The sequence below is a fragment of the Cyanistes caeruleus genome, chromosome 4 (assembly GCF_971803275.1).
Source record: "Cyanistes caeruleus chromosome 4, bCyaCae1.hap1.1, whole genome shotgun sequence".
Taxonomy (NCBI): domain Eukaryota; kingdom Metazoa; phylum Chordata; class Aves; order Passeriformes; family Paridae; genus Cyanistes; species Cyanistes caeruleus.
Window position 1 is genome coordinate 53,223,434 of NC_141704.1, and position 27,136 is coordinate 53,250,569.

At 39.1% G+C, this 27,136-nt stretch overlaps 2 protein-coding genes across 10 annotated transcripts in view; one reads left to right on the plus strand and one right to left on the minus strand.

Moving 5' to 3' along the window:
* The window catches only part of PRICKLE1 (prickle planar cell polarity protein 1), a 65,882-nt gene extending 60,012 nt beyond the window's left edge, over positions 1 to 5,870 (plus strand). For all 4 annotated transcript variants that reach the window (XM_086884665.1, XM_023930882.2, XM_086884666.1 and 1 more), the window contains exons 5-8: positions 438 to 641; positions 1,131 to 1,317; positions 1,457 to 2,320; positions 3,640 to 5,870. In XM_086884665.1, the coding sequence (XP_086740791.1) occupies positions 438 to 641; positions 1,131 to 1,317; positions 1,457 to 2,320; positions 3,640 to 4,496 (2,112 nt within the window). In that variant the 3' untranslated portion in view covers positions 4,497 to 5,870. The remainder of the gene's footprint in view (positions 1 to 437; positions 642 to 1,130; positions 1,318 to 1,456; positions 2,321 to 3,639) is intronic.
* A 5,083-nt stretch (positions 5,871 to 10,953) lies between these two features.
* The window catches only part of PPHLN1 (periphilin 1), a 61,633-nt gene continuing 45,450 nt past the window's right edge, over positions 10,954 to 27,136 (minus strand). For all 6 annotated transcript variants that reach the window (XM_086884669.1, XM_086884667.1, XM_023930859.2 and 3 more), the window contains exon 10: positions 10,954 to 12,970. In XM_086884669.1, coding sequence (XP_086740795.1) covers positions 12,761 to 12,970 — 210 coding nt within the window. In that variant the 3' untranslated portion in view covers positions 10,954 to 12,760. The remainder of the gene's footprint in view (positions 12,971 to 27,136) is intronic.

The following is a 27,136-nucleotide window of genomic DNA, read 5'->3' on the forward strand; positions in this document are numbered from 1 at the left end:
CTCAGTGTTAAAATTTAAACTTACCTCTGTCTGTGTCTGAAAACAACAACAAAAAAGGATTATTTTTGAAACTGCATGGAAGAAGAAGCAAGGTAGTGCTTGCTTAAGCAAAATGTAACCTTTGATACTACTGGGAATGAACTAAGTCTTTGATGTATTTTCCTAGTCAAAAAAATCCCTAATGCTGATTCATACTAAAGCAATGACAAATAAAAAGCAGACATACGCTTTAAAATGCTATTTAGTATAAAATAAACTTATATTCACAGAAGGTTCATTGAGATGCAGTTCATCTAGACTAAAACTGATAATATTTTTTCCTCGTCAGAATTTTGGAACAAAAGCTCATATTTGGTTTGGTGTTTTAACTTAGTTTAAATGCAAAAAGCTAGTAGTTTTGGATGGGAAGTGTGTTCACACTCTGGGTTTGTTCCTAGTGCGGTACAAAAGTAAACGGCGGTGAAGTTGCAGTTTTTGCCTCAAGAGCTGGTCCTGGTGTGTGCTGGCATCCCTCCTGTTTTGTGTGCTTTACATGCAATGAGCTTCTTGTTGACCTTATCTACTTCTACCAAGATGGAAAAATTCACTGTGGCAGGCACCACGCTGAACTTCTCAAGCCTCGATGTTCAGCCTGCGATGAGGTAAATAATTCACATTTTGCGGCCAGGCTACACTCCTGTTGTTCAGTTGACAAACTGCTTTGCTTTGGAAATTCCTCACTCCAGATGCAGTCACTTAAGAAATCACAAGTCTGCTGCGTAGATGTGTTTGAAAGTTGAGGAATATTTAATTTCTTGTCAAAATGGTAATGTTACAAGCAATAAGATGGTATTTAGAAAGTAAACACCTGTTTGTGTTTAGAATTGAACATTGTAAAATATTACAAAATGTCCTTTTATAGAAGCTTCTTTGATGATTGAGTTCCTAGGTTCCTTTTTTTTTTCCTTTAGATTGTACTGTTTTTCTTTATTTTTGTGTGAGATTGTTGTTTCTATCCTTGTATTCAAAAGGGGGAAAAATAAAAATAAACTTTGTGTGTGAACTGCAGAGTTAGGATATTTTATATGCTCTAATTCCCAATGTGAGATTTTTGCCACTTAATTGAAAGTATCCTTTTTATCTCTGAAAAGATAATTTTTGCTGATGAGTGTACAGAAGCTGAAGGTCGCCACTGGCACATGAAACACTTCTGTTGCCTCGAGTGTGAAACAATCCTGGGTGGACAGAGGTACATCATGAAGGATGGGCGGCCATTCTGCTGTAACTGTTTTGAATCTCTCTATGCAGAATACTGTGAGACCTGTGGGGAACACATTGGTAAGTGTGTCCTTTTTAAGCATTAAACTTAAAACTTAGGGAATAGCCAATTTATGAAATGATTTCACATTCCAGAGGTATGAATTCTGCGAGTAATTTTTCAGAGAGACCCAGAGCATTGCTTTTTCTCTCTTTCCAGGTGTTGACCATGCACAGATGACCTATGATGGACAGCACTGGCATGCCACAGAAACTTGCTTTTCTTGTGCTCAGTGCAAGACCTCTTTGCTTGGCTGTCCTTTCCTTCCAAAGCAAGGGCAGATTTACTGTTCAAAAACCTGCAGCCTGGGAGAGGATGTTCATGCCTCCGACTCTTCTGATTCTGCGTTCCAGTCGGCTCGATCCAGAGATTCCAGGAGGAGTGTCCGCATGGGGAAAAGTAGCCGGTCAGCCGACCAGTGCCGCCAGTCTCTCCTCCTGTCGCCAGCCCTCAATTACAAATTTCCTGGCCTTTCAGACAATGCTGATGATACTCTTTCTCGTAAGCTGGATGATTTAAGCCTTTCAAGGGAAGAGGCAGGCTTTGTTAATGAAGATTTCTGGAAAGGAAGAGTAGAGCAAGAAATGCCTGAAGACCCTGAAGAATGGGCTGAACATGAAGACTACATGACTCAGCTTCTTCTGAAGTTTGGTGATAAAAGCCTCTTCCAGCAACCCACTGAAGCAGACATTAGATCAAGTGAACACTGGATTTCTGATAGCATGGTCAAGAGCAAGTTTGACTTGGAAAAAAATAATCCAAGCCTAGCAAGTAAGAAGTATCAGTCAGACATGTACTGGGCCCAGTCACAGGATGGTTTGGGAGACTCTGCATATGGCAGCCACCCAGGCCCTGCCAGCAGCAGGAAAATCCAGGAGCTCGACATGGAGCATGGGGCCTCAGGATACAAACATGACCAAACACCATGGTATGGAGGTTCACTCGAATGTTTGTCTGACCTGAAACAGCAAGAACAAAGTGTTCGAGACTCCATGGATTCCTTGGCTCTGTCTAACATAACAGGTAATGGGGAAATAAATGAATGGTTTTGATGGAGAGGTCAACAAAAGCATGTGTGTTGGAGTATTTTGAATGAAAATTTTTCATTTTGGTGATTTTTAAAAAGCTTTCATATCAAGTGGTGCATGTAAAGTAGGCAGCAGCTTTTACCAAGCACATAATCTTTCACAGGATATGTTTTCACTACTTAGATCCTATTAGATTCTTCTCCTTTCCTTTTGAATTCTCTTTTTTTTCGGCTTTAAGCAAAAAAGCATTTATTATGCACAAACCACCACTTTTATGTACAAACCACTGCAAATGACTGTTTTTCCATGCCTTATGTATAATCATTTTATGTATTAGGATGATATTAAAGATAATCTACAAAACAGTTCAGGTAACTTCCTGATTTGCTTGTAAAAATATACAGAAAATCTGAAAGGATGGTAAACTTCTTAGCCTTAGGCAGATTGATTTGTGAGATTATATTTCCCCAATGACTAAAGGGAAACTGATAATCCACTTTTGTGAACCTCCTTGTCAAACGTGATTGAAGTTACCCAAAGGGATAAAGTGTGTGCTAGCCTTCCTCTCCTATTTCTGTACAAAAAGCCCAAACCTGGCAGTTAAGACCCATTTGAAAAGTTGTCCGATCATCGTCTCCTCTCCTCTCCTTTCCTTTCCTCCTGTAACCCAAATTACTGCAGCTCCTTGTCTAGCTGAGGCCCAACCACAGGCTGGCTGCATTTGCCAAGCAGCAATGAAGGAACTGGGGAGGGGAGCTTGGTTCAGGGGGCACAGGAGGAGGAGGAGGAGGCCCTGGAGGTGTTTCACCTGGGACCATCACAGGGCACGTGATGCTGTTGTTGTGGGAATAAAGGGTCAGTGGACACAAAGGTAGAGGACAGCAGGCCAGCTTCCTTTTGATGATTTTCTGAGAGTAAGGATCCTGCTTTGCAAGGCAGTAAGATTGGCTTCCCTGTTTCAACAGCTGGAATATGAATTTGGCAGTACTAGAAATGTGAAATATTTTAGCCTCAAGAATGGCAAGCATAGACTGCAGAATAATTTTAAATAATCCTTTTTTCTTAAAAGACATACCTGTATGTATGCTTCAAAATTTTCAACCCATTGAACTTCTGCTCATAATAGCTAATTCTTTGGTCATCAGAGCTAATATTTTAAGTCAAAACAAAGCTTATTCTACTATGAAGAAAGTCTTTTTTTAGTAATAGTTCAAACAAACACTTGGTGACAAGAAGTATTTCCTATTTTGTTATACTTGTCTCTTTGGTACTCCTCTCATTTTCTTTTTTCTCCTTTCTCCATTCCCACCATAGGGGCTTCAATGGATGGAGAAGGCAAGCCACGGCCATCTCTCTACTCTTTGCAAACTTTCCAAGAACTGGAGGTAGAGGACTGTGAGAAGATGAGCAACATGGGAACTCTGAATTCTTCAATGCTCCATCGGAGCACTGAGTCGTTGAAGAGTCTGAGCTCAGAGTTGTGTCAGGAAAAAGTGTTGCCAGAGGAAAAGCCAGTGCACGTGCCTGTACTGAGACGATCTAAATCCCAGTCTAGACCACAACAAGTGAAGTTTTCAGATGATGTTATTGACAATGGAAGTTATGAGAATCTTGAAATCCGTCAGCCTCCAATGAGTGAAAGGACTCGTAGGCGTGTTTACCATTTTGAAGAGCGTGGAAATCGGCCTTCCCACCATCGCAGAAGAAGTAGGAAGTCTCGTTCAGACAATGCACTTAATTTGGCCACAGAAAGAAGATGCTCTCCAAGAGAGAGATTTCGTTATTACTCCCCTCAGGATCATGAAAAATTCATTCAGAACAGAAGCTCACGTGAGCTTCGGGCCTATATTCAAAATGCAGAGCTGTACGGACAATACGCCCATAGCAGGTCTGACTATGCCCTGCGGAATCAGGTGGTTGATAAGTTTTTTGGATTGTATGGTGAGGAAGATGACTCCTGGTGTTCAACTTCATCCTCATCATCTGATTCTGAAGAGGAAGGATATTTTCTAGGACAGCCAATTCCACAGCCACGGTCATTGAGATATCCATACTATACAGATGATCTTTCTGGTCCAACTACTGCATTATCTAGTTCTCAGTTTGGACAAAGGACAACCAAATCAAAGAAGAAGAGGGGACACAAAGGAAAAAATTGTATTATATCGTAATTAATTACTAATATTTCTTAATTGGGAGGACCAGTCAATTCTGTAGCTACAGTTTGAACCACATCTTTTTTTATTAATAATTGTACTTAGGCAAGTTGCTAAAGTTCATAATGCTTTGCCACTGTAAATGATAACTGTGCCAGAGTTTACATTGTAGAAGTAACATTCAGAAATGTCACCATGCCAAATGATCTGCTTAGATACTGCTAGGTTTACACAGTGTTTCAGCTGTCAAAATACTGTTACTGTAGTTCTTAATGCAGACTTTTTGTTGACATTTTATTTTATGCTCACTATTCACCTACGTTGAATTATCTGAGAGGATTCAACAAAGATGAATAAATAAAAATGTCAGTCCTGTGCTGTAGCTATAGACACACAGGTGATCTTTGATTTCTTCCTCTTGCTGCCAAGAAGGCTCTATACTGTGTCCTTTCTTCATGGATAAAGCTCACTCTTCCTCATTCAAGTTTCCATACAAAAACTGGATTCTTTTTATTTGGGAAAATGCTCCTTAAGAAAGCAAAAGTCATAATGTGGGAGCAGAAATGTTTGGAGCCGTGATGAATCCCAAAGCAGCAGTGAATGTTCTGTACATTTAATTTTCATGGTTTTTCCTCTACAATTTTTTGAGAAAGTGTGAGGTGGTTGGTTTTGGTTTGGGGTTTTCTACATGCCTGTTTAAAGGAAGATATTAATTCAGCTTCTGGAATTGGACTTAGCTGCCAAGGAGTGGTGATGATTTTTCTGCCATGTCCCCCACCCCTCAGCAGTGAGAGAGGTACAACTGCTGGAGTCCTTTGCTCAGGCATGTAACCCCATTTAAGTCAATGGATCTACTTACGTAACAAATATTTTCATATGGGCTTAAAGGATTAGGCTCCAGAATTGTGTCTTTTCACATGCATTATCCAGGTTTTAAAATGTATTAGCTGCAATTCTAAGTAAAAAAAAAACATTGATATTTATAATGTAGTATTTCATAGGCTTAAATGTATTCATAATTTAACAGTGCAAATACTAATGTACATATTGTACAGTTAAAATTTTAAAATCTGAATATTTTTATATCCCTGGATTTGAAGAAGTTTGTTACAATATCAGACTAGATTTGTTAGGGGTTTAACAGCAGTGTTATGGTTGAAATATTGCTTGTATTTTAGTCAGGGGGTTTAAGTTGAAAAATGTTCAGTGCAAAACAGCTTAATTTTGTCTACTAGGTATTAAAAGCTCTGTATGCATGGTGGGGCTATGTAAATACTCTCTATGGCCCTCTTAATCTTGCAAGTATTATTTATGGGTCAAGCAAAATGTAAACTATATAAATGTAAAAACCACACAAGCTTGGAATATATCATTACAACCAGTATGCAACTTCTGTGGATGTGGATTTTTTTATTATTGTTCCCCCTTCTTCCCCAAAAACAACTTCTGAACTTTGCTTACCTAAAGAAAGAGAGATACTGAGTGGTTCTAGAAGGCAAGCTGGCAAAAACTATAAAGTAGGAGGTACTCACAGTAGTAGCCCTGAACTCAGATATGGAGCAGGAGCTATTTTAAGTTCTAATAAACTTCTTCCACTGTTTTAAATAAAGAGCAGGAATTTGTTAACAGTGAATATCCACTAATGAAGACAGTAAATGCTAAAGCCATTGGCTTTCTGATCACCTGAAGAAAGGAAACTAATGAAAGAGTTGATGCTTCTTACAAAAAAAAACCTGTCAATTGGAACTAAGCTTGTCCTTCTTGAGGGTAGAGAAGTATGGAAACAAAGTAAGGGACAGAATGAACAGAAGCACTGGTTTACACCAAAGAAAATTAGGCTACAGCTAAGGGTAATCAGACTAGCAGTTACTTGCTTGTATTTTTCAGGGTAAAATGAGCAGCAGATCCTTTCCTCCCAGAGATGGTGCTCACCACACAAGTCACTTTCCTAGTGGCTTTCCTAGGCCTTGTGGAGGTGACAGCTGATCACAGCCATGCCTGGTCCCTCGTGTGGGCACCAAGGGGTGCCTCGTGGGGTGCTTCCAGCTGGCTGCTGAGGGGCTCAGGCAGCTTTCCTAGCAGCCATGTGCCTGCTGGGCTCAGGTAGGTCACAGTCACCACACTGGCGCGACTTACAACGCTGGAGATGCTGACGTGTTCATAACTTTCTCCAGGATGCTCCAACAGTGATGAGAGCCTTCCATTCTCACCTGTGTTTCTGAAAATGGGGAACCAGGATCCTCAGAAACAAAATGCTGTGGTGCCACTACCAATGTTGGACCAAGTAACTGTCTCATGGAGAAATGTGTCCACTAGTAGTTCTTCTGATGCCACACCATCTCCTGAGATGCAGCAGATGTCCTCTCCCAAACTGCATTACCTTATGGAATATTACAGTTCTCCTAGATTGTTAACTGCTTCTTAATACTTTCCTTTTTAAAACTTCATTTTTTTCAACTTGACATACACAATATCTTACTATTTTTGACAACTTCTTATGAAAAATATTTCTAATTGATTCCTCCACCTTGAAGAGAATGCTATTGGACTGTGGTGATTTGGGTTCACCAATCTGAATTTCCTGGCCAATGCACCAATTTATGCAGTGGGTCTGATGTTGGCCAAATGCCAGTGCACCTGCTAGAGTATATTTACTCATTTTTCTGCTGTGAGATATGAATTAGGAGGAGCGCAAAACAGGCTAAAACTTTAAAGGGTATAAAGAAAACTTTAATTTTTAAGGAAGGAAGGAATTAAAAGGAAAAAAAAAAAAAAAAGGAAATCAGAATAAACTTCCAGAACAGTTCTCCTCTCTCCCGCACCTTCTTTACTTTCCCACTGATAACGTAAAGAGACAAAACCTGGTACTTTCAGTCAGTTTACCACCTCTAAAATAGTCTTTCTTCAATTCTCTTAGAGAGAGGAGTCTCTCTTGCCATGCCATGGAGACTTCTCCACAAGAAACAGTTCTCTCATGGCTTTTAAATTCCATGAGTAGCCTGGAAATCTGCAATTGTGAAGTCCTTCCCATCTTCTGCAGCCTTCTTACGGCTGCGTTCATGGGTCACATCAACTTATTGGGGTGCTACTTTAAGGATGAGCTGTTCTAGCATAAAAACCAAAGTTCTTTTCATCCACCCATGGTTTTCTTCTATTCCTGGGGTGAAGTTTCTCATCTCTCTCTGTTCAAGCTTCTCATTGGATTACAGCAACTACAACATCTGCTTATTTCAACACTGGTGCTTCTGCTCAGGACTGTGGTTAGAATGCTACAACCCCCTAATGCATTTCATGAATTACAGGGAAAAAACAAAGTCTGATACACCAAATGTATCTTCAACCATAGCCTTACAAAAGAATTTCAGCCCAAAACTAAGGCATCTCTTCACTCCCCTCCCATCTACAATTTGGCTCCTTCTTCACTGACCTCAGTGTCCCATGTTGTTTTCTCTATGTGTCTTCATCCTTCCCTCTTCCTGATTCAGGAGAGAATTGTTCTTAGGTTCATTTGTTCTCAAGTTTTATCAATTGAAAGTTTCTGTAGAGTTCTGCAGTGCTGAAAAGTTGATCTCATCCAGGCTCTGCAATCGAGGAATTGCTGTCTTTCGCTGCCGGCACCGTGCGAATCGCAATGGCTGCTGGCACCATCCCTACACCTTTCCATTGTGTGGGGCACCAGAAACAAGAAAAGCTGCTGCTGCTTCTTTTGTCCTTCTGCCCACAGCATGGCTGGCTGAAAGCAGCTAAGCAAAGTTCATCATGAGCCATGCCAAGATAGCTGCAGCTGCATGGCACTGCCCCGGTGTGCGATGGCAATTTCGGCTGTGCAGTCCTGGCCACGCAGCCACTCCTGGCCTTAGGGCCGCCCCCAGTGCCAACCATAGGGCTCTGTATGGTTGCTCTCAGCACTGGCTCCCGGTGGCAGCACCAGAAAAAGGACCAGGGGCTGGGGGCAGGAGCTCTGTCACCCCTGGGAAGGGGCCCAGCCCCACCAGGAAGGGGCCCCAGCCGCCCCACTGGGATGGGGCCCAGCAGGCTCTCTGGTGGGGGGCTTGGCAGCCTGCTCATCACCCCTCAGAGGGCAGAAATCTCAGCCCAGCTGTCCGAGCAGGACAGGGACATAGTGTCTGTGACCAGCACAAGACTCAGATACAGTCACAAAAGCTCTAAGAGTGGCTGGTGTTATTGGAGGTAGCACCTATACTCCTGGTGAAGCACATACCCTGGTAGGCACCTAAGCATGACACAGCTGCTTACTCACTACCCCTCAGTGGGCTGGGGGAGACAAAAGTAAGAAAAATAAGGAAACTCATGGGCTGAGTTAAAGACTATTTAATAGATAAGAACAAACAAGCAAAAAACTCCAGAGAACCCTGAAGTGATACCAAAAAACCCACTAGCTCAGCACTATCCAACTAATGCCTTGCCTGTCCTTGAAAGGCAGCAGCCCTGGCAAACTCCTTGCCCCCATCCCTAGTTTATATGCCAAGCATGACGTCCCATCACTGGGGGTCAGCTGTCCTGGCTGTGTTCCCTCCCAACAGCTCATGCACTCCCAGCCTCCTCACTGGTGGAGGCAGAAAAGGCCTTGATTCTGGCTAAGCTCTGCTCAGCAATAGCTAGAACATCCCCCTGTTATTACCATGTTTCCAGGAAAAACCTGAAGTGTACCAGCCGCTATGAAGAACATTTAACTCCATCCCAGCCACATCCAGTACAACCTTCATGACAGAGAAAAATATGAAGGCAAAACCTTACCCTTGTCAAAATTGAAAATCTTGCAGACAAAGTGACAAGGATTTGGTCTTTTTATGATATCTGGCATTACCTCCTTTCATATCAATAGTGGTTGTGTTGCTGATTTCCACCTTCACTGCTTACATTGTCACTCAAAGCTGCCAACTCACCCCAGCAAGGTTACAGAGGTAACCACTTCAGTCTCAGCAGACACTCTGAATTTCCATACTCCTTCAATTTCCACCTTCTTTTTAATTTTTTAAGGGTATCTGCAACATTTACAAGTGTTAGGAATAATTTCTGTTTACAGAAGCTCTGAAGGTGACAAATTAAATTCCTCTGTCACAGTATGTTTCTTTCCCCCAGTGTTCTTCCTACATCTTTTCAGAGCCCCATTGAGGCTGACCACTAGACCAGGGACAATTTTTTTTTCACATGACATGAAACTAATCCAAAATACACACTTGTAAAGCAAGCAAGACTAAAAGTCATGTTTCTTCCTTAAGTTAAGGGACTGCCATAGTATATTTTACTTACATCAACTGAAGTATACATCACAAAAGGTTAAATGCAGACATTCAAGACAATCCCAAGTATTAGATGGAAAATCAGTTACCTATCACTTAGAAATGTGAATTAAACCTTTCACAGAAATAGCACTTACAAAAAACTCGAAAGACTCCCTAGTTCACAGGTAAAGTTTAATCAATTAAAAAAAAAAAAAAGCAAATGATTAGGCACAGTGAATGGATTACCTCAGGCTGGCAGCTGGTCACCAGTGGAACTCTACAAGGCTCAATTTTAAGGCCAGTGTTCTTTAATGGAGATAGATAAGTCAAATGTACACTGAGTGCATTTGCTGGTGATACTAAATTGAGAGGAGCTGTAGACTCCCTCAAGAGTAGAGAAGTCCTGCAGAGAGATCTGAACAGACTAACAAGCCAGGGGGCAATGACCAACTGCATGAAGTTTAACAAGGGCAAGTGCCAGATTCTCCACCTGGGACAGGACATCCTGATTATTCTTAAAACTTGGGGAATGAGGAGTTGGATAGCAGCCATGCACAAAGAGATCTGAGGGTCCCAGCTGATGGCAAATTCAGCAGTGCCCTGGCAGCCAACCCTGTCCTGGGGGGCATCAGGCACAGCATGGCCAGCCAGGCAAGGGAGGGGATTGTCCTGCTCTGCTCTGAGCTGGGGCAGCCTCACCTCCAGTGCTGGGAGAAGCTTTGGGAGCAACAATGTAAGGATATAAATCTATTTGTGTGCCCAGAGTAGGGTGATCAGGATGGTGAAAGGAGGAGTCTGGATGAGACTGAAGGGTGACTTCACTGCATTCTACAGGCTCCTCAAGGTGGCCAGGAGAGGGGCAGGCAAAATGAATTCTCTCTGGTGAGCAATGACAGGACTCCAGGAAATGGAATGAAACTGCATCAGGGGAAGTTCATACTGGATATGAGAGGGTGGTTAGTCACTGGAACAGGCTCTCCAGAGAAGTGGTACAGCCCCAAGTTTGCCAGAGTTCAAGGAGCATCTGGACAATGTTCCTAGTGGTTCACTGAGGAGCAGGGAGTTGGACTCAACCAACACTACAGGTCCCTCCCAACTTGAGATAGTCTATGATTCTGTGACTGTGAATTTAGGTCTTACTTTACAGAAAAACACTTGAAAACTTGGATATTTTTATAATGGTAAACTTAACCAGGCTTCTAACAAAGGAAACTCCTAACAAACTGTACAGTAACAATGGAGATTTTTAATAAAAAATATATTACACACGATTTTATTAATTTTCCCATTAGCATTTCTAACCCAAAGTAGAAACTCCTATGTTACATCCTGAAGGCTCTCAGTCCTGTAAGCAAGTAGTGAAGTGCTGTAGTGATGGTTCTGCATCAGAGAACACTTCTACTGATCTCAGTAAAACCAGGTCGTTGCCAGAAGGGGCGGGTCAGGTCTCACTACTATGTCACAACAGTTTGCCTCTTTTCCCCTTTCTCTCTCCCCAAATTAGCATCCTGTAGGATCCATGAGCTGATTCCCACTCACTGTGCAGCCCACACAATCCCAGGTGCTAACAAGGGTAGTTGCAGGTCATCTCTTTGGAGCATTGTGAACTCTTAAGAAAAGCCAACTGCAAAACTTCCCCTTACTGACAGGAGAACTAACCAGGTATCTCAGGAATCTGATGCAACGCATATTTAATATACCATATCAAGATTTGCATGTGTAATACACTGTGATACACACAGTACCTTGTACATGCAAAATCATTGCCACTTTGTGTTTCTGCACACCATTCTGATGAAATCTGGAAATATTGAGTTTGGTTATTAGTCCTTTTACAGAGTTTCACATGTTGTAAATGTGAATGTATACAAAACAATCACACTTACATCTTTGCAATTGTAATTCAAATTATCCCTTTCCTAAAACATTCATAAAAATCCAGTATCTTAATAAATTTATTTGTTATTTATTATATAAATTTATTTTGGGCTTCCTCATCCATTGTTCCCAAAACTGCAAATCAGGTCAAAAGTGGTGCCAGACACTAACCAGAATCACCTAGGTTTGAAATGAGTGAATCTGAGGACTTAGGGATAAACTTTGTATTGCACCTAATCCAAAGCAACCTGGGTTTACTGGAGAGATGGTCCTGCTCACTTTCCTTGCCCATCCTCAACACTCCAATTCCTGCTCCTTCTTGAAGTTGGAAATAAAGATTACACACAGCATCCTTATTATTAAAACTGATGAAGAAAAGGCTTGAGAAGTTGTAAGTGGGGAGAGCGACAGAGTAGGAAAAGTGACCTTTCCCTGCTCAGTGGCTGCTACAGCTACATTCTGTACAGTGTATTCAAAATAGAGCAAACAGTAACAAAAAATGGAATCCATCTTACATAATACTGCTTACTAGCAATGAGTCATGATATGGAAAACACCAAAATTTAACAGGCATTTGTAGAACCTGCAATTAGAACATGAATACAGCACTTCTTACATCAAGAAGTTAATTGCTCTGGCAGTTAGAGACTAGAGATAACCCTTAGTGTAATTTTATGGAATGTATCTAAATTTTTAAATTAAACCAGAATAAATAATTTAAATCATAATTGTGACCAATTTTGCAAGTTTTCCCTTCTTATGGTATGTATGTGAACAAGATATATTTGTGCATAACTTGAGGAATGAGAGCAGCTTCATGTATTTTAATTGAAAACAATGTTTCAAGTTACACTTATAAGCATCAAAACATAAGTGTACAGACAACAGATCATTTTTTTCAAGGTAACTGTGTAATGTTTCAAAAATAGTTTGTTGCTTTACAGTATTTTTGAAAAGAACATCCTTTCAACAAGAACAGGTAAGATGATTACAATTGTGGAGAACACAGTGGACAAGGGAACAGACACCCGAGCTGCTACAAAGGAGCGCAGGCCTTGGGTTCAAACTTCAAACAAGAGCTCCCCTTTCCCCACAAAAAGCAGATTTATGTACTGTGGCAGACACAATGCAGAGGATAAAAGCAAATTTTTGTCCTTAGTATGAGCCCTCTTTGAAGGACTCTGATATATCTTGGTTGGCAGCATCATACTGAGCAATGAAATGTTTGAGTTCTTCAACACATCGCTCACCTATTTCATGCAAATTCTGCCTCAGGGCAAACTGAATGGACTTCTCTAATGAAGGATCTTTATCAATTAGCATCTTCACTACCATGCCAAAGGTTTCACAGTCTTGTCTGTAGACCTAGAAACAACACATTGTAGAAAATTATTAAATGCAAAACTCTTTACATTAGCACAACAGCCCTTACTGAGTTAGATCCAAATGTAACAAAGGATACTGGATTTAACATGAGTTTCAGCTGTAAAACCTACTGGCCATTTCCTCTCTTCTAACCTGTGCTAATAAAAATTAAACTAGCTCAGCACTATCTGGATACCGAAAATAACTTTTATGGGATGAAATACCATAATAGAGAAATGAAGTTCCCCTTGCAGCAATATTTAATAAGTAACAGTAGAGCAAAGAACAAATGCTAAACCAGATTTTCTTCTCATTTCAATATATTTAAAATTAAACCGTGAAATGTCTAGCAATCTCAATCTTCATACACAGCACCAATAATTTAGTTTGTAATCTTTCCTAATGCTTTAAATGCCAGTTGTGTTTAAATAATTTCACAAAATTTTGTTTGTTTGTTGGATATCTGTTTCTTGTAGAAGTCCTTGATGAAGATGACTATAATTAGTTTGGATGCATTCGTAATTCAATCACCAATGAGTCAATCACAAAGATTAAAGATGCCAGATGCAGCTCATTTTCAAAACTCTTAGGCCAATTCCCATTTAGAAAATACATTAGCTTTTTGACTGAAGGTAAGTAAGTTTTCTATCTTCACACATCTTTTTTTGAGGAAAAAAAGCTAAAACGTTGATATTTTTCCAAGTATGATTATCTTTTGGTATTGTCTGCTTATCTTTGAACTTGTGTTTCATAGAGCTGTGCAACCTTTTCCTTTCACATTTATCTGTATTATGGACAGAAATGATACAACGGTATGCAAGCAATTCCCCTTTACTAAAAATGAAAGAAAAATCCAAGCAAAACACCCCCATCCCTCCCCCAGTGAAAACCCACCCTAAGAACCCATTCATAAGAACCAGTTTGAGGTCAGCTCAAGCATCTTCATGTCAGAAAAACAGCAAAAAACCTTCTGTACAAAAAACTATTCTGTACAAAACTAAACTATTCTTAGAAATAGAATGATTATAATGATATATATAAGGTATCATTATAATGATACCTGTAATGAAGACAATTCTCAAATGCCTGATAGCATAGTCTAGGAAAACAGTTTAAGATCAGACACACTTTTCAAACACTGGTTGGTAAATAAGAGAACTTTCTGGAAGGAAATAATCTTCAGTGAGAGAGTAACAAGTCAAAAAGAAGAGTGTAGCCCAAACCAAACCTGAGCTCAACATTTTTAAGTGTGGAAATGCACATGGCATTTTTTCGGAGATGTTTGTTTCCCACTTTGTAGTTCTTTGGTAGTAAAATAACAGCACAAAACCCCAAGTCTCAGAGCTCATGCTCCACAGCAAGTAAAACACAGTACTTGGTAAAAGAACTTCAAACAGAGAAAATCTGCATTGCTTTTTTCTCTCTTCCCAAAGAAAAGGCTCAGAAAGAGCTGCACGGGGAGGTACCCAGGGCTACACCTGAAGGAAATGCTCTACTTTTCATGGGTCTGCAAACTAATGGCAAATAGTGCTACCTGCTACTTCTCCCGCTACACCACAAAGAACTAACCCAGATGAAATTCTCTGACTCTTAGCATATAAATACTAGCTTCATCTAAGCACATTTTTCTTCCAAACTTTCACAAAAGAAGACTTGGAAGAGAATCAAGAGAGCCCTTGTCATTGCTGAATCTGAAGTCAGAAGTCACTCTGCTGTCACAGATTGTTCTGGAAACTAAATACTTTCATCCAAGAGACGGACATTTTCAATAGTTTGTGACAAAAGATTTTTAAAAAATAGAATTTACCTAAATTAGGGGAAGAGGGCAAAGGTGGAGCAAGAAGGCACTTTTAACAACAAAAAACAAAGGAAACAGCTCAGCTCCTCTAACAATAATTGAGCAATTTTCTCTCAACAAGCTTGTTGCCCCAGCTGCTAATTCTGATCCTCCTGGTACAATCTGCCTCCTTCACAATTGTGCTGATAAATCTATTTGTATAGCTGCAGTGTAAACTGCATCACTGAGGTGCTCCCTTCTAAAATTACTTCCACCCCTCAATTAATGTGATTCAGTGATTCAATTCTAAAACCAGATGCATCAGCACAAAGAACTGTGAGCCATGGTCTAAAAGTGAAAACTTCACAAACCAGTTTATATCTGAAGCCAAGGCACAACTACCAACTTTGAGAGATATGTTACTATGCTTTACAGAAGGAAATGGAGATTATCAATTACAAGAATACCAGTATGTTGATTAATTACAGCTTAATGTACAATCAACTATTTGAAAAAATTGAAAAGCACTGAAAGCTCTTGAAAGAAGAATGGTGGCTTGACATTAATATCTATTTTTACACAGAATGGAAGGAGGCTATTTCTGAAAAATGAGAATGTGATGCTTGAGGAAGAAAGAAAACTGCAGAAAAGATTCTAACCATGCAAAAAGAGCTCTCTGTTAGGGAAAAATACTGGAAGAACTTGTGACCCAACAACATATGGAAATAACACTATCTTTAAAATTCCAGCTGATACTGATTTTGAGCTCAGACCATGGAAAGCTCATCTGTAAACATCTGGAACTAAAACCTGAAAATGATTCCATGTGTGGAGAAAGAAGAAATAACATTTCTAAAATGAAAAACAAGAAAGGGAATGATACCAATGACATGATTATTCTGTCTGACATATAAATCAGATAATCCTGAAAACAGCTAGAGCCACAGGGTGATCATTTACCGAGGCTCTAGCATATATTCATTCTCTGACCTAAGCTACAGCACCAGCATAATGGAAAGAGCATGTAAAACTTTAGTACATAGATGAAGAAGTAGTAACAGCTGTCCTGCTTCCAAATACATAAATACAATTTTATAAACACACACTGTAGGTATGTGCATGTATATATAGATATCTACATACATATATATACACACACACACACGCTTGCTTCTTCTATGCATGGCAAGTATTTAAGCTGAATTCAAGCTCTTTGAAGCATTTTCCAAAATCAGCACATCTGGCATCTGTGAGGTCATAGGACCACAAATATGCATACTTTTGTATTATTTTCATGGAATTTCAGAACGTTAGATAACAAGGGCATAGAGGCTCTGGCTGAGATCAGCCCAGTGCCATGACCCATTTTCCATGTAAGTACTTGATGCAAATATGAAGTTGTGATGCACCTGAAATATGCTAGTGAACACAACTCATTTATTTGAGGAAGCTAAACCAAAATTTTCACTTAGAACTGTTTAAATATAGCTAAAAGGCATTTACTTCCAGACCTAGTTAGAGAAATGGAGATGTCAGTCACCCAGGTTGGAGGCAATCAAGCCCTAGAACTCCCCAGGCAGAATGAAACTTTTGAGAACTCCCTCATCTACATCTATGCCAAGTTTTCTCAGTGAACTTCAAAGTGCCATCAACAATGTCTTGAATGTATGACACTGACATGGAAAAAATTATGCATACTACACACTCTCTTCTTCCAGCTCAGCTGTGGAATATTAACCTCTGAACAGGAAGAAAGAGGGGCAGAAGCAAGCACGTGGGGACTGCTCATATCTTTGACTGCTATATCCCTCTTTCAGTGATCATTTAAAAATGGTCTTGGCTTAAACTGAAAAAAAACACTGAATGGCTTTGCTGATGGGTGAAATTACACATGGCTAGGGAATACCTTGATAACATGCCTACTACTCAAAATAAGTCCATATAATTTTCTGACTGGCACAGAACGTCTTTCTTCAAAATGTTCCAGAGCCGCATGTACAATTTGTGCAAAAAAGATGTTGGACAATATAAACAGTAATGACACTGCAAACTAGAACTTAAGATGTCCTCCTGCAAATACAGGCTGCAGAAGAATCATAATAGCAATTTTGATCTCAAAATCTTACATATCTGGCCAAAACCCGGCTTTATTTCAACAGCAAGAGCAAATAACAATATTCAAAGAGGATGAGGACATCCTTATTTCATCCCATGCACCAAGTTTCCCCAGCTCAGCTCTACAGTCTGTGCAAAGAAAGGTTTTTTTTAACCTCTCACAGTGACTCAGAACAGCTAAAACCACAGTATCTATTCTAAACAGGCTTTGAGGAAAAGGAAAACAAGAGAGAAGTTCTCTGATAACTGGAATGACTCTCTGGAAGACTAGTCCCACCAGGATCCAAAAGTTAGCCTCTGTATCTCTCATGTCCACAGCTTGTAGAAAGTAGAATCGAGTAGCAAATGGGAGATGCAAATTTCTCCCGTCTTAGAAAGAACTCAAATTAATCTCCACTTTTCATTCCTGGGAGACCTGTTCTAATAGACGTACTTTATTTCATATGCAGATATTAAAGCATTTTCATCTCCAAATACAATTTTGAATTAATATGACCTGGTGGCACTTTTTTTGAATGCTCTTGGCTTCATGGCCATGTGAAAGCCTCTTCAATAGAATTCATCCAGAAAACTGCACATGCCAGGCTTGAGCAATTATATGCAGGAGATGGGCAAACTCCAGTGCAGAAAGGGGTACTTCTGCTCACAAAGACAAGCAGGACCAGCAAATATGATAAAGACCACATCCATTATGTGGATATGATGATTTAGCATATGAAATTGATACCCTTGATTTAATCTAACTTCCAACACCTTATTCTTTTTCTTCACAGCCTTTCCTGGATTTTTTTTCAGTGTTTTCAGCATTCCATACATTTCAAGATTCATGTAACACTCTCTCGCCTCCACCAGAACTCTTTCAGAGCAACACGACGCAAGTCTAGACTCTCTGAGCAGATCTGCACCATATGTACACAACCCACCATCAGTGCCTGTGAGTCAGTACTTCATCTTCAGAGATGCCTGTTCTCAGCTCCTCATCCAAAGGCCAAAGACCCCCAAGGCTCAGTTAACATGGGTTGTGCCTCAGAAACCACGTTAAATAGCCTGCAACCTTTAGATACTAACTCACTTTGAGAAGACCCAACATGCCCAGCAATCACAACTTTGCATCTGTGATTCATGCAAGTACTCATTTAATATATTATTTTTCAGAAGACAGAAGCCTTTCAGTTACTAAGGATGCATTTCCCACAAGTATCAAATACTCCATGCAAGGAGGAAAGAAGCAACATGCTCACTGGTAGTTTGATTTCTCACTGAAAGGCAGAGCATCAACATGCAGAGCACAAGTACAGCACCAGTTTGAAAGCCGTACCGTGTCCATTCCAGACACTCCATGAGCAAGCTGCTTGAAATTTCCCTCACTTCAATGATGCCCCAGTGCCCCCCTGCACTGGACTGAGATAACAGCTTTTGTTCCCTCACCTAACCTATGACAGCTGGTTTGGTATAGCCCTCTGGTGGTACAGCTTCTTATTTCCCCCTCCAGAGCAGACCTAAAGTAAGTCTGACAAACCACTCTTGTATTAACCAAGCCACATCTCTGCCAGGTTTTCCCAGCATGGGTGAGACAGACTATGAGGCATGTTTTTCTTCTATATCTAACTAAAAAATACTGATTTTTTTTTGTAATGTAGACCTAGCTCTAAGCTGACTGCATATGCAGTCAAATTTGCAGTTTAATGTAAGCTTAAGCAAACTGGGAAACTACAAATTGGGAGACACTGAATTGTCGCTATCACTGCTTTTTCTTTGTCAATGGCATCTTTTAAAAGCTATTATTACCTCTCCCCAAATCTCTTCTTTCTAATTTATTTACATGTTATCTTGGAATTTTTTTTCAACCATGTAAATTAGATTTCATTAACTTACCCAAAATTTACTCTTCCAAATTACAATAAGTTAATCCTCTGCTAAAAGACTACACAGAAATTTTCATCACTGCAGTGGCAATGTAATTTTACTGTTATGTTTATGAGGACAAAATATAAGTTTATAGCTCCACAGTGTAAAGAAAGCTCAGAACTGTCATTAAACCACTTGCAGACAATTTTCATGATCAAGACACTTAAAACTGATTTTCAACTAAGATGAACTATTTTTTACGGTTACAAAAAGCTAAATGAACATAGAATAAATTCAAAGCTTGATTACGATAGTATGCAGTTTACAACAGCATATAATTTTTAATTATAAAATATCAACAATTGTACTCTATTCCTTTCTTAAAAACACACCAATTATTTTGCCCTGTATCTATGTAATATTTTCTGCATCCATTATTCAATGTGTTTATAGACCAATTAAATACTCATTGGAACGCTAATTAGGAGAAACAAGTTATTTAATCTATTATGTAATAATGAGCAATTTCATGTTACTTTGCTTCTTACTGAAGATATGCAAAATATTAAAGTTACTTACACTTAAATGCAGTTCTGCTTCCCTCTCCAATGAAATTTTCAAGTACCTTTTTAGGAACTTCAATCAACTTTCAGAATGAAAGTCCACCATTTTTGGGTTCTAAATACCTGACTGAAAAGTCTTGGGGAAATTCCCCAGTGTGGAAGAGATGTCGATAGAACTCTCACTAAAAAAGGGATAGGAATTCAGATTTGTACTCCTCTTTGTCCTCAAGGACCAGTGTGGCAACATGTGGGGGCAGTAGGTGAGTAAAGCACAGCAGGGGAGGGTGCTGTGAGCCACAGCTGGTTTACAGCACTTCGCTTCTAGGTCACAGCATCATTCATCCCTTTGACTAAACTAATCTGATAAAGGATGTGAAGTTTAAAACAAAGCCACCACAAGACTTCCTCACCCCCTTCATTTAAAAGCAGAATTCTAATATGAAAAGTACTCTGTAAAACTGAGGGGTGGGTGTGTGTGTCAACAAGGACCAGCTCCACTGAGTTTACAAATACATTTTCAAGGCTGAAAAGCCTGAAGAGCTGGCTTGGGTCCTGAGACACAACCTTGGTCTTCTTCTACACACACTGGGCAGAAAACACATAGGCAGAATCGTTTACCTGTGTGAATCCATTACCTCCAGTTTAAGCTCAAGAATCATTTAGATACTGCTCTGCATTATACCATGCCCCTCTTGACACCTGCACAATTACAGCAAATCCATGGGGTTTGCATGAAGTGGAGCCCACCTCAGCTTGGGAAAGCCCATGGCTGGCTCCAGCATTCCATGGCTGCCCACGGCTTCTGCTGGGCAGGGCTCAGCCCCTAACCTGACCTCTAATCATCTCTGCAGAGAGCTGCACACTGCCTCAACTCCCTTCTTCCCTTCATCATCCAAAAAACACGTTTCTGTGCATTTGCTCAATGCTTATAGAGCAATCTAAAAATGAACATACAGCTTTTCTATGACACTGTTGAATAATACAATTAAAAAGCAATAAAAAGTGAAGTCCCTCAGCAAGTCCAGTACCTGTTTACAGCTGCAGTTACCCAAGGACAGATCTGTAGAGCAAGGCTGTATAATTCAGAACAATTACAGCAAGAGTTGGTACTATTTAGAAAATAAAGTTTTCATTTATGAAAACTTACAAATTCCAAATAGTTAGTCATTGCTTTAAAACTACTATACACAAGTGTTCAACAAGCATCAGTTTATTTAAAATATATTGCTAGGAAATCCATGTGTTTACTTCACTATTTTTTTAATAATATGGTGGAGGACTTGACACAAATGTTTAAATGAACAAGAACTGGTACACAACAAATGTACATGATGATACACTTCATTTAATGGTACATTTTGGTAGGAACAAGTGCATTATTACTTCTTCAAGAAATGTCTTGCTTAGTCAAGCAGAAGTAGCTCCCATGTGGGAGAGCAACGACTATTATGTTACATGGTTTTACTAGAGATAATTCTTTACTAAACCAATCAGACCGCATAATAACAGCATTTTAACACCAACTACAGGCCCTTGGAGACCAGTTTGTGTGTGGCCCAGATTTCATAGGCTTCTTTACAACAGATGTGTTGGATGAGGGTAGAGTTACTTCATATATTAACTTGTGTGTTCCTTAGGTAAAACAGCAGTACGAGTTTAAATTCTGCCTCTTACATATTCTTCTTGTAGAAAATGTGTGCCTTGTGCAAGGAGATGATAAACACGAACTCAAAAAACCTACTGCAATTACAATTGATCAATTTCTAAATCTCAGTGGAAGTACTGATGATGTCTTGAAGATGTGTCAATGACATCTTTTCAACTCATGTGTAAGAATACCCAGCTGTATGTTTTAGAATGCCAAGGCACAAACAACCGTGCGGCCAAGTCCAAAAATTGCAAATGGGTGGTTATTTATATATCTAATAATTTATCTTTGTTCTATAATAATATGCAAACATTGAAATTGTGTTTTTGTAGGAGTGTAAATGAAACAAATGAAAACAAAATCCTAAAAGCTCTCCAACAGATGCTAGAAAACTCCCATTAGTTGAAATACACCAGCTCAGGATTAAACAGGAAATAATCAGCTTTATGCCAAAGGAAGGGCCTCACCCTACAACTTTTTATTTATAAAATACTGAATTGATGGAAAGCCACTTCCTAAATCTGATCCACAGTAAAGTTATTGCTCCATCCAAAACAGGAAGGGTGAAGTTTATCTGCAAAAGACTCTGTGTTAATTGTTTTGTTAAAAATGCTTTAAATAATTTTCAGTTATATCCACCGACCATAAAGGAAAGTGATATTCATTTAAGCTTCAGCAGAATGGGCTGCATATTAGCAGCAACAATAAAATGACAAATCAATCTTTCTTGTCATAAAACCAGACAAGAAATGTACAATAGTTCAAAATCCACACAGATTGACTATGTTGAAGTCAAGATCAAAAATTATGCATTTGATTTTACCCAAAACTGACTTGTGATGACTTTTTCACACAACAGAAGCCATCCCACTTTCAGTTTCACCAAATATCCTCAGGTACAAATATTCTCAGATTCAACAACATTCTGCATTAAGTGAGCTCATTTTTGTTAATGGCAAAGACAGCATTCTATCCTGAGGTGTGGATTTGCCTGCATTTTCTCCAACTGCACAATGAAAATAAGCAGTAATAGGAAAAACCAACAAAAACAACAAAAAAACCCTTTTCTTTCCAACTAAGAGCAACTCTGAGCAGATTAGTAGCACAATTAATGGGCAGCAGCATTGGTAATACAAATTCAAAGCTAGTGGATCTATGAGTTTAAGAACTAGTCTTTCCAAGAGAAGATTTCCTCACCATCGCTATACAAAGAGCAACTTATTTTTTTTTCTTTAATGGTTAAAAATACACTATAGCTAATTTAAAATTGCATGCCAAAGGGTAGGTTTTTTCATCACACATTTATGCTGCCATAAAGAGAATACCACAGAAAACAAGTAAACTACTGTATGTAATGGACATTTCAGAAAAGAAAAGCAACAGCTGCAAGAAGAAAAACAATTACTTCAATTACCAACATTTTATGGCTTAGTTTATGTTAAACCTAACTGCTTCTGAAGGTTTAGAATTACTTCACACATTATATTAGCCTCACAAATCAGTTTTATTAGTGCCTCAATAATGAATCAAATTTTTTTCAAGTCCAGGTCACTGTCCTGCCTTTACCCATGAAATAGCCACTCATTTACTTTAAGTACTCATTACAAATCTAAAACCAAATAAACAAAAAAGTAAATTATTTTGGAAGACTTCTCTAATCTTTCCTTAGCTTGTGGATAGGTATCTTTTTCTACATGCAGCTGTGATGGCTGAAAAGGCTATTCTCCCTTCCCAGCTGTCAGCATCCCTATGCCACTTGTTTGTGTGAGCCAGTAATATACAGGACTACTCCTAAAACGAAATCTTAGGCAAAATCAGGCTGATTAGGTCACATGCTGGGACATCAGTTGGGCTGCAGGGAGGGATCACCTATCCTGGGTGAGAAAGTGATGAGCAGCTATGGATGACATCAAAGAGGAAGTTTATCTACAGCTTTACACTAGTGTGTCCACCTTGAGCTCATCTGGAAACACAAAACTTCCACCTAACACACAGACAGACAAAGCACACAGGATCTGTGTTTAAATGTTTGCATATCTTAGTATGTAACTTAAGTCAAAAACAACATAAAGCTGGCACAATGGCTGGGCTTGGAGCAGGTCAGAGAACCTGTATGATGAAATCTCATTTCTTATTGCAAATATGTTCATTCCTTCTATGTTTTTAGCATTCAACACACACTATCTCTCCTTCTAAATCTGCTCCCACAATTCTAGTTACTTTCACATCAATTTGGAAGCAAAAATCTGATCCAAAAATCGGTAAAAACAGAAAGCATGTCTCTCCCTAAAGAGAAAGCCACAAGGAGTAGTGATTGTCTTTTATGGTTAGCAAATCATATGTCTTAGGGCAGAGATTACCAACTGTGGTTTCAAGGGAATGCAGTACAAGTTCTGTGTTTACAAAATGGATGTACCATTGACTGTATCCCCCATGGTACTTGGAATTAATTATTCCATAAGTTTGGGCTACAGTCATAAGTTATACTGAAGAATCACAGCGATTAGCTGGTTCAAAAGAGTTGGAAATCACTGGTCTTTTTCACTGTGAAAAACAAGTCCATTTTGCTCTTAAAAACATCTAAGAACACTGGCTTTCTACAGCTTCTTTTCAAGCTTTTCTTAATGAGACAGTTATGCAAGGCTGCAGCATTTCAGCACAAGAACTGTTACCTATCAAACTCTTTAAAGGAATGTCTGCCCTATTCAACCCAGTGTCACTGAACATTTCCCAGAAGTTGTCTGATGGGGTGGGTGAATTGACAGAAGACAGACTGGGAGAAAACTTGGCAAAATATGTGAACACACTCATGACTTTTTCAAGTGTTTGCTTGTCTTCAGATTCTGGCATACACTGAAAAGCTTTGATTCTTTTCGAGTCTGGCTTCAGTCTGTATAATAAGAGAGAAGAAACTGGGATCATCAAATCCTGTTCTGTGCTGGGGTTTCTGAGAGCTTTAGCTCTGTATTCTTCAGACAGCTTAGAGCAGCTTTCTGTGATCCCTGACACCTACAAATTTTGGTAGCAGCATGATGCAACAAACCCACCAAGTCAAAAAGTAGCAGAGGTACTTCAGTACTCAAGAGATAAAACTCAGAATCACAGAACCATTAAGACTGACCTTTGAGATTGAGTCCAGCTGTAAACATAACACTGCCAAGTGCACCACCAAACCTTGTTCCTAAGTGCCACATCTACACATCTTCCAAATACCACCATGGATAGTGATTCCACCACTCTACTGGGCACCCTGTTCCAATGTTTGACAACTGCTTTGGTGAATTTTTCCTAATATCAAATCCAAACCTCCTCTGGTGCAACTTTGAGCCATTTCCTCTTGTCCTGTCACTTCTCTACCTGTGAGAAGAGACAGACCCCCACCTGACTACAACCTCCTTTCAGGCAGTTGTAGAGAGTGAAAAGGTCCCTCCTGAGCCTCCTTTCCCCCAGGATGAACACTTTCAGCTCCCTCAGCTGCTCCTCATAAGAACTGAGTTTCAGCCCTGTTGCCCTTCTCTGGACTCACTCCAGCACCTCAATGTCCTTGTTGTAGTGAGGGGCTCAGAACTGGACCCTGGATTTGCCTCAGCAGTGCCCAGTACAGGAGGAGATCACTGCCCTGGTCCTGCCAGACACAAATGCTGACACAAGGATACAAGCAGTCTAGACTCAGTCCTCTTGGATTTACTTCATGACATATCCTATTTACTCCAACTATAAACAGGGAGGCTGATTATGGTACTAGCAACAGTAAAGCATCATGTAATTAACGAGTCAATGAAAAAGAAATAGCTAGAACAAACTAGCAGCTGCCCTCAAATTCTGTCAGCTTCCTGCAGGTTACAGATTTGTTGAGTATCATCACCAGCATTATGAATTATGGTCACTTTGGAAATACAGCAAATTCTGCCTCTGGCCAATACTCCAGTGTGTAGAACTTCACTTTGGTAAATCACACAGACAACTGAAGGTATGGGGGACCTGTTTAACTAAACACTTCATTTAATTTCAACATATCACCACCATGCTGATGATTTGAAGGTATCCCCAAATAATTAGAAAATCTGTCATAAATCAACAATGATACTTTGCCATTTTGACCTTACCTTGAGAGAGACATAGGATATAGTGTGAATAGCTGAGATAACTCACTTTACAGGGACACCAAACTAAGTAATTTCAAGTCAAATAGCTAAAACTAGGGGAAAGACTAAAGCAATAAGGAGGTAATACAAAAAAGATCTAATACAGATAATGAAACTTGAAACCACTGAACTACAAATGAAAATATTTACTGAATAAAATGTACTGTTACAACATAAACTTTTTATGCCTAATCTCTAAACAGAATAATAGCTACTGCTGATAAAGTCTACTGATGCTGGATTGATACAGTGTGTTTTGGATGAGAATAGCATGGAAAGAGAGCACTGAAGTCTCTTTTGATAAGCAGAACTAAACAGTTTATTGCCTAAGATAAAGACAGGTTGCTAAAGGTCAAACACTTTAATGCAATAGCCAAAAGAAACAGTATCATACCATTTACCTTTTAACCTTAGTTCACACAAAATTACCACGTGTTCTCAAAGATACAGAATACACAGAAGTTATTCATATAAACATATCCTGAAAAATAAGGCATTCCTTCCTCCACACAACCTTCTGGAACTTGAAAAAACCAACAAAACCAACCAAAAAATACACAAAAAAAATAACCACCACCAACAAATCAAAACAAACTCCTGCCCCCCCAGTAACACCAAAAAACCCCCACAAACAACTAAAAAACCCCAACTAAACAAACAAACCCCAACAAACAAACAAACAAACAATCAAGAATACCAGAAAAACTTGAACAGCTCATGCAAATAAAGACTGAACTATACTGTCTGGAATCAGAATTAAATTAGGAAAAAAATATTTAATTATTTATAATAGAGCAAGCCAAATTAAATAAAAAGCAGCAATGAAAATGAATGACATTTTCTCATTTAAATTAGAAAGCTCAGTGGACTTGTTGCTCCTTAAAATCACATACAGCTATAAACATTGCAAACTTTCTATTTTTAAATCAGCTGGTAAGGAATTTTGCTATTTCAAGGGTAAGTGTACACAAAGAATTGATTTACATACTTAAACAAAGAATTGTTTAATTTCTGTATGTATTTAAGAGTACTACCATGGACTGTGTAAAATAATAACAGTAACTGTTCAAGGGAAAAAAGTTGTCTTCTCTAGGGTAAGTCAACAGTTTACACTCTCATGAAGAAAACACAACTAACACTTTCCATTTGTTCGCTGCAATGCACCTAAACCTGATTTTAGAACTATTGCTTAGTTTTAACATTTTCAATTTACTCTCTGCATATTACTTTAACTTAGTATTAATCTTTTTCACTTGTTTACATCTTTTCTTTGTTCTCCTTACTTCATCTATGCTCAGCAAACTGCGCTGTGGACAAAGCCAAATCACTCTTCCTGCTCCTAAGATCCTGCAGTTGGCCAATCAATACCTAGCAAAGGAAGCACTACTATCTCTGACTACCTTCACTTCTCCCATATTCCATCTGAGTCTTCTCCATCCTCTTAGCAAGTATTTACACAAGCTCTCATATAACCCTAGCACCCCAAAAAATCAAAAGTTCATTGAATAATATTTTAAGTCATTTGAATTACGTGAACATTTTTGTATCACCTCGTGATAGAAAAGCATTTACATTTCCTACATTTCTACCAAGCAGGAAAATACAAATGAAAGGTACATTCCATAACTGCATGGAAACATTATCTAAAGAATGGAAACTCTACCCACTGCATATATTATGTACATATATACACACATGTTCTTTCAGAGCTTTAATGTAATATATAATAAAGCAGTTTTAAATAATACAGTAAAATAATACTAAGTTACTAGCTATACCTACTTGCTGAGTGGTAACATGGTGAAATTAATTGCAAACATACCAATGGAAGCTTCTATCCCTACACCCATAAAACCTTACCTGACACCACACACTGAGTATTCATACTCAGGCAACATGCTAAATGTCCTTGCCTCTTTCAAAATTTTAGTTGATTCACAACAGACAAAACCAAGCTCAGCACTTTCTCCCAAACAGACCTCTGCAGATCTCAATATAACTCCTCAGCAATATGCACATATGTTTTGTTAGGAATACTTAGAACAACCTTTACAGTAGATGAGATATTTC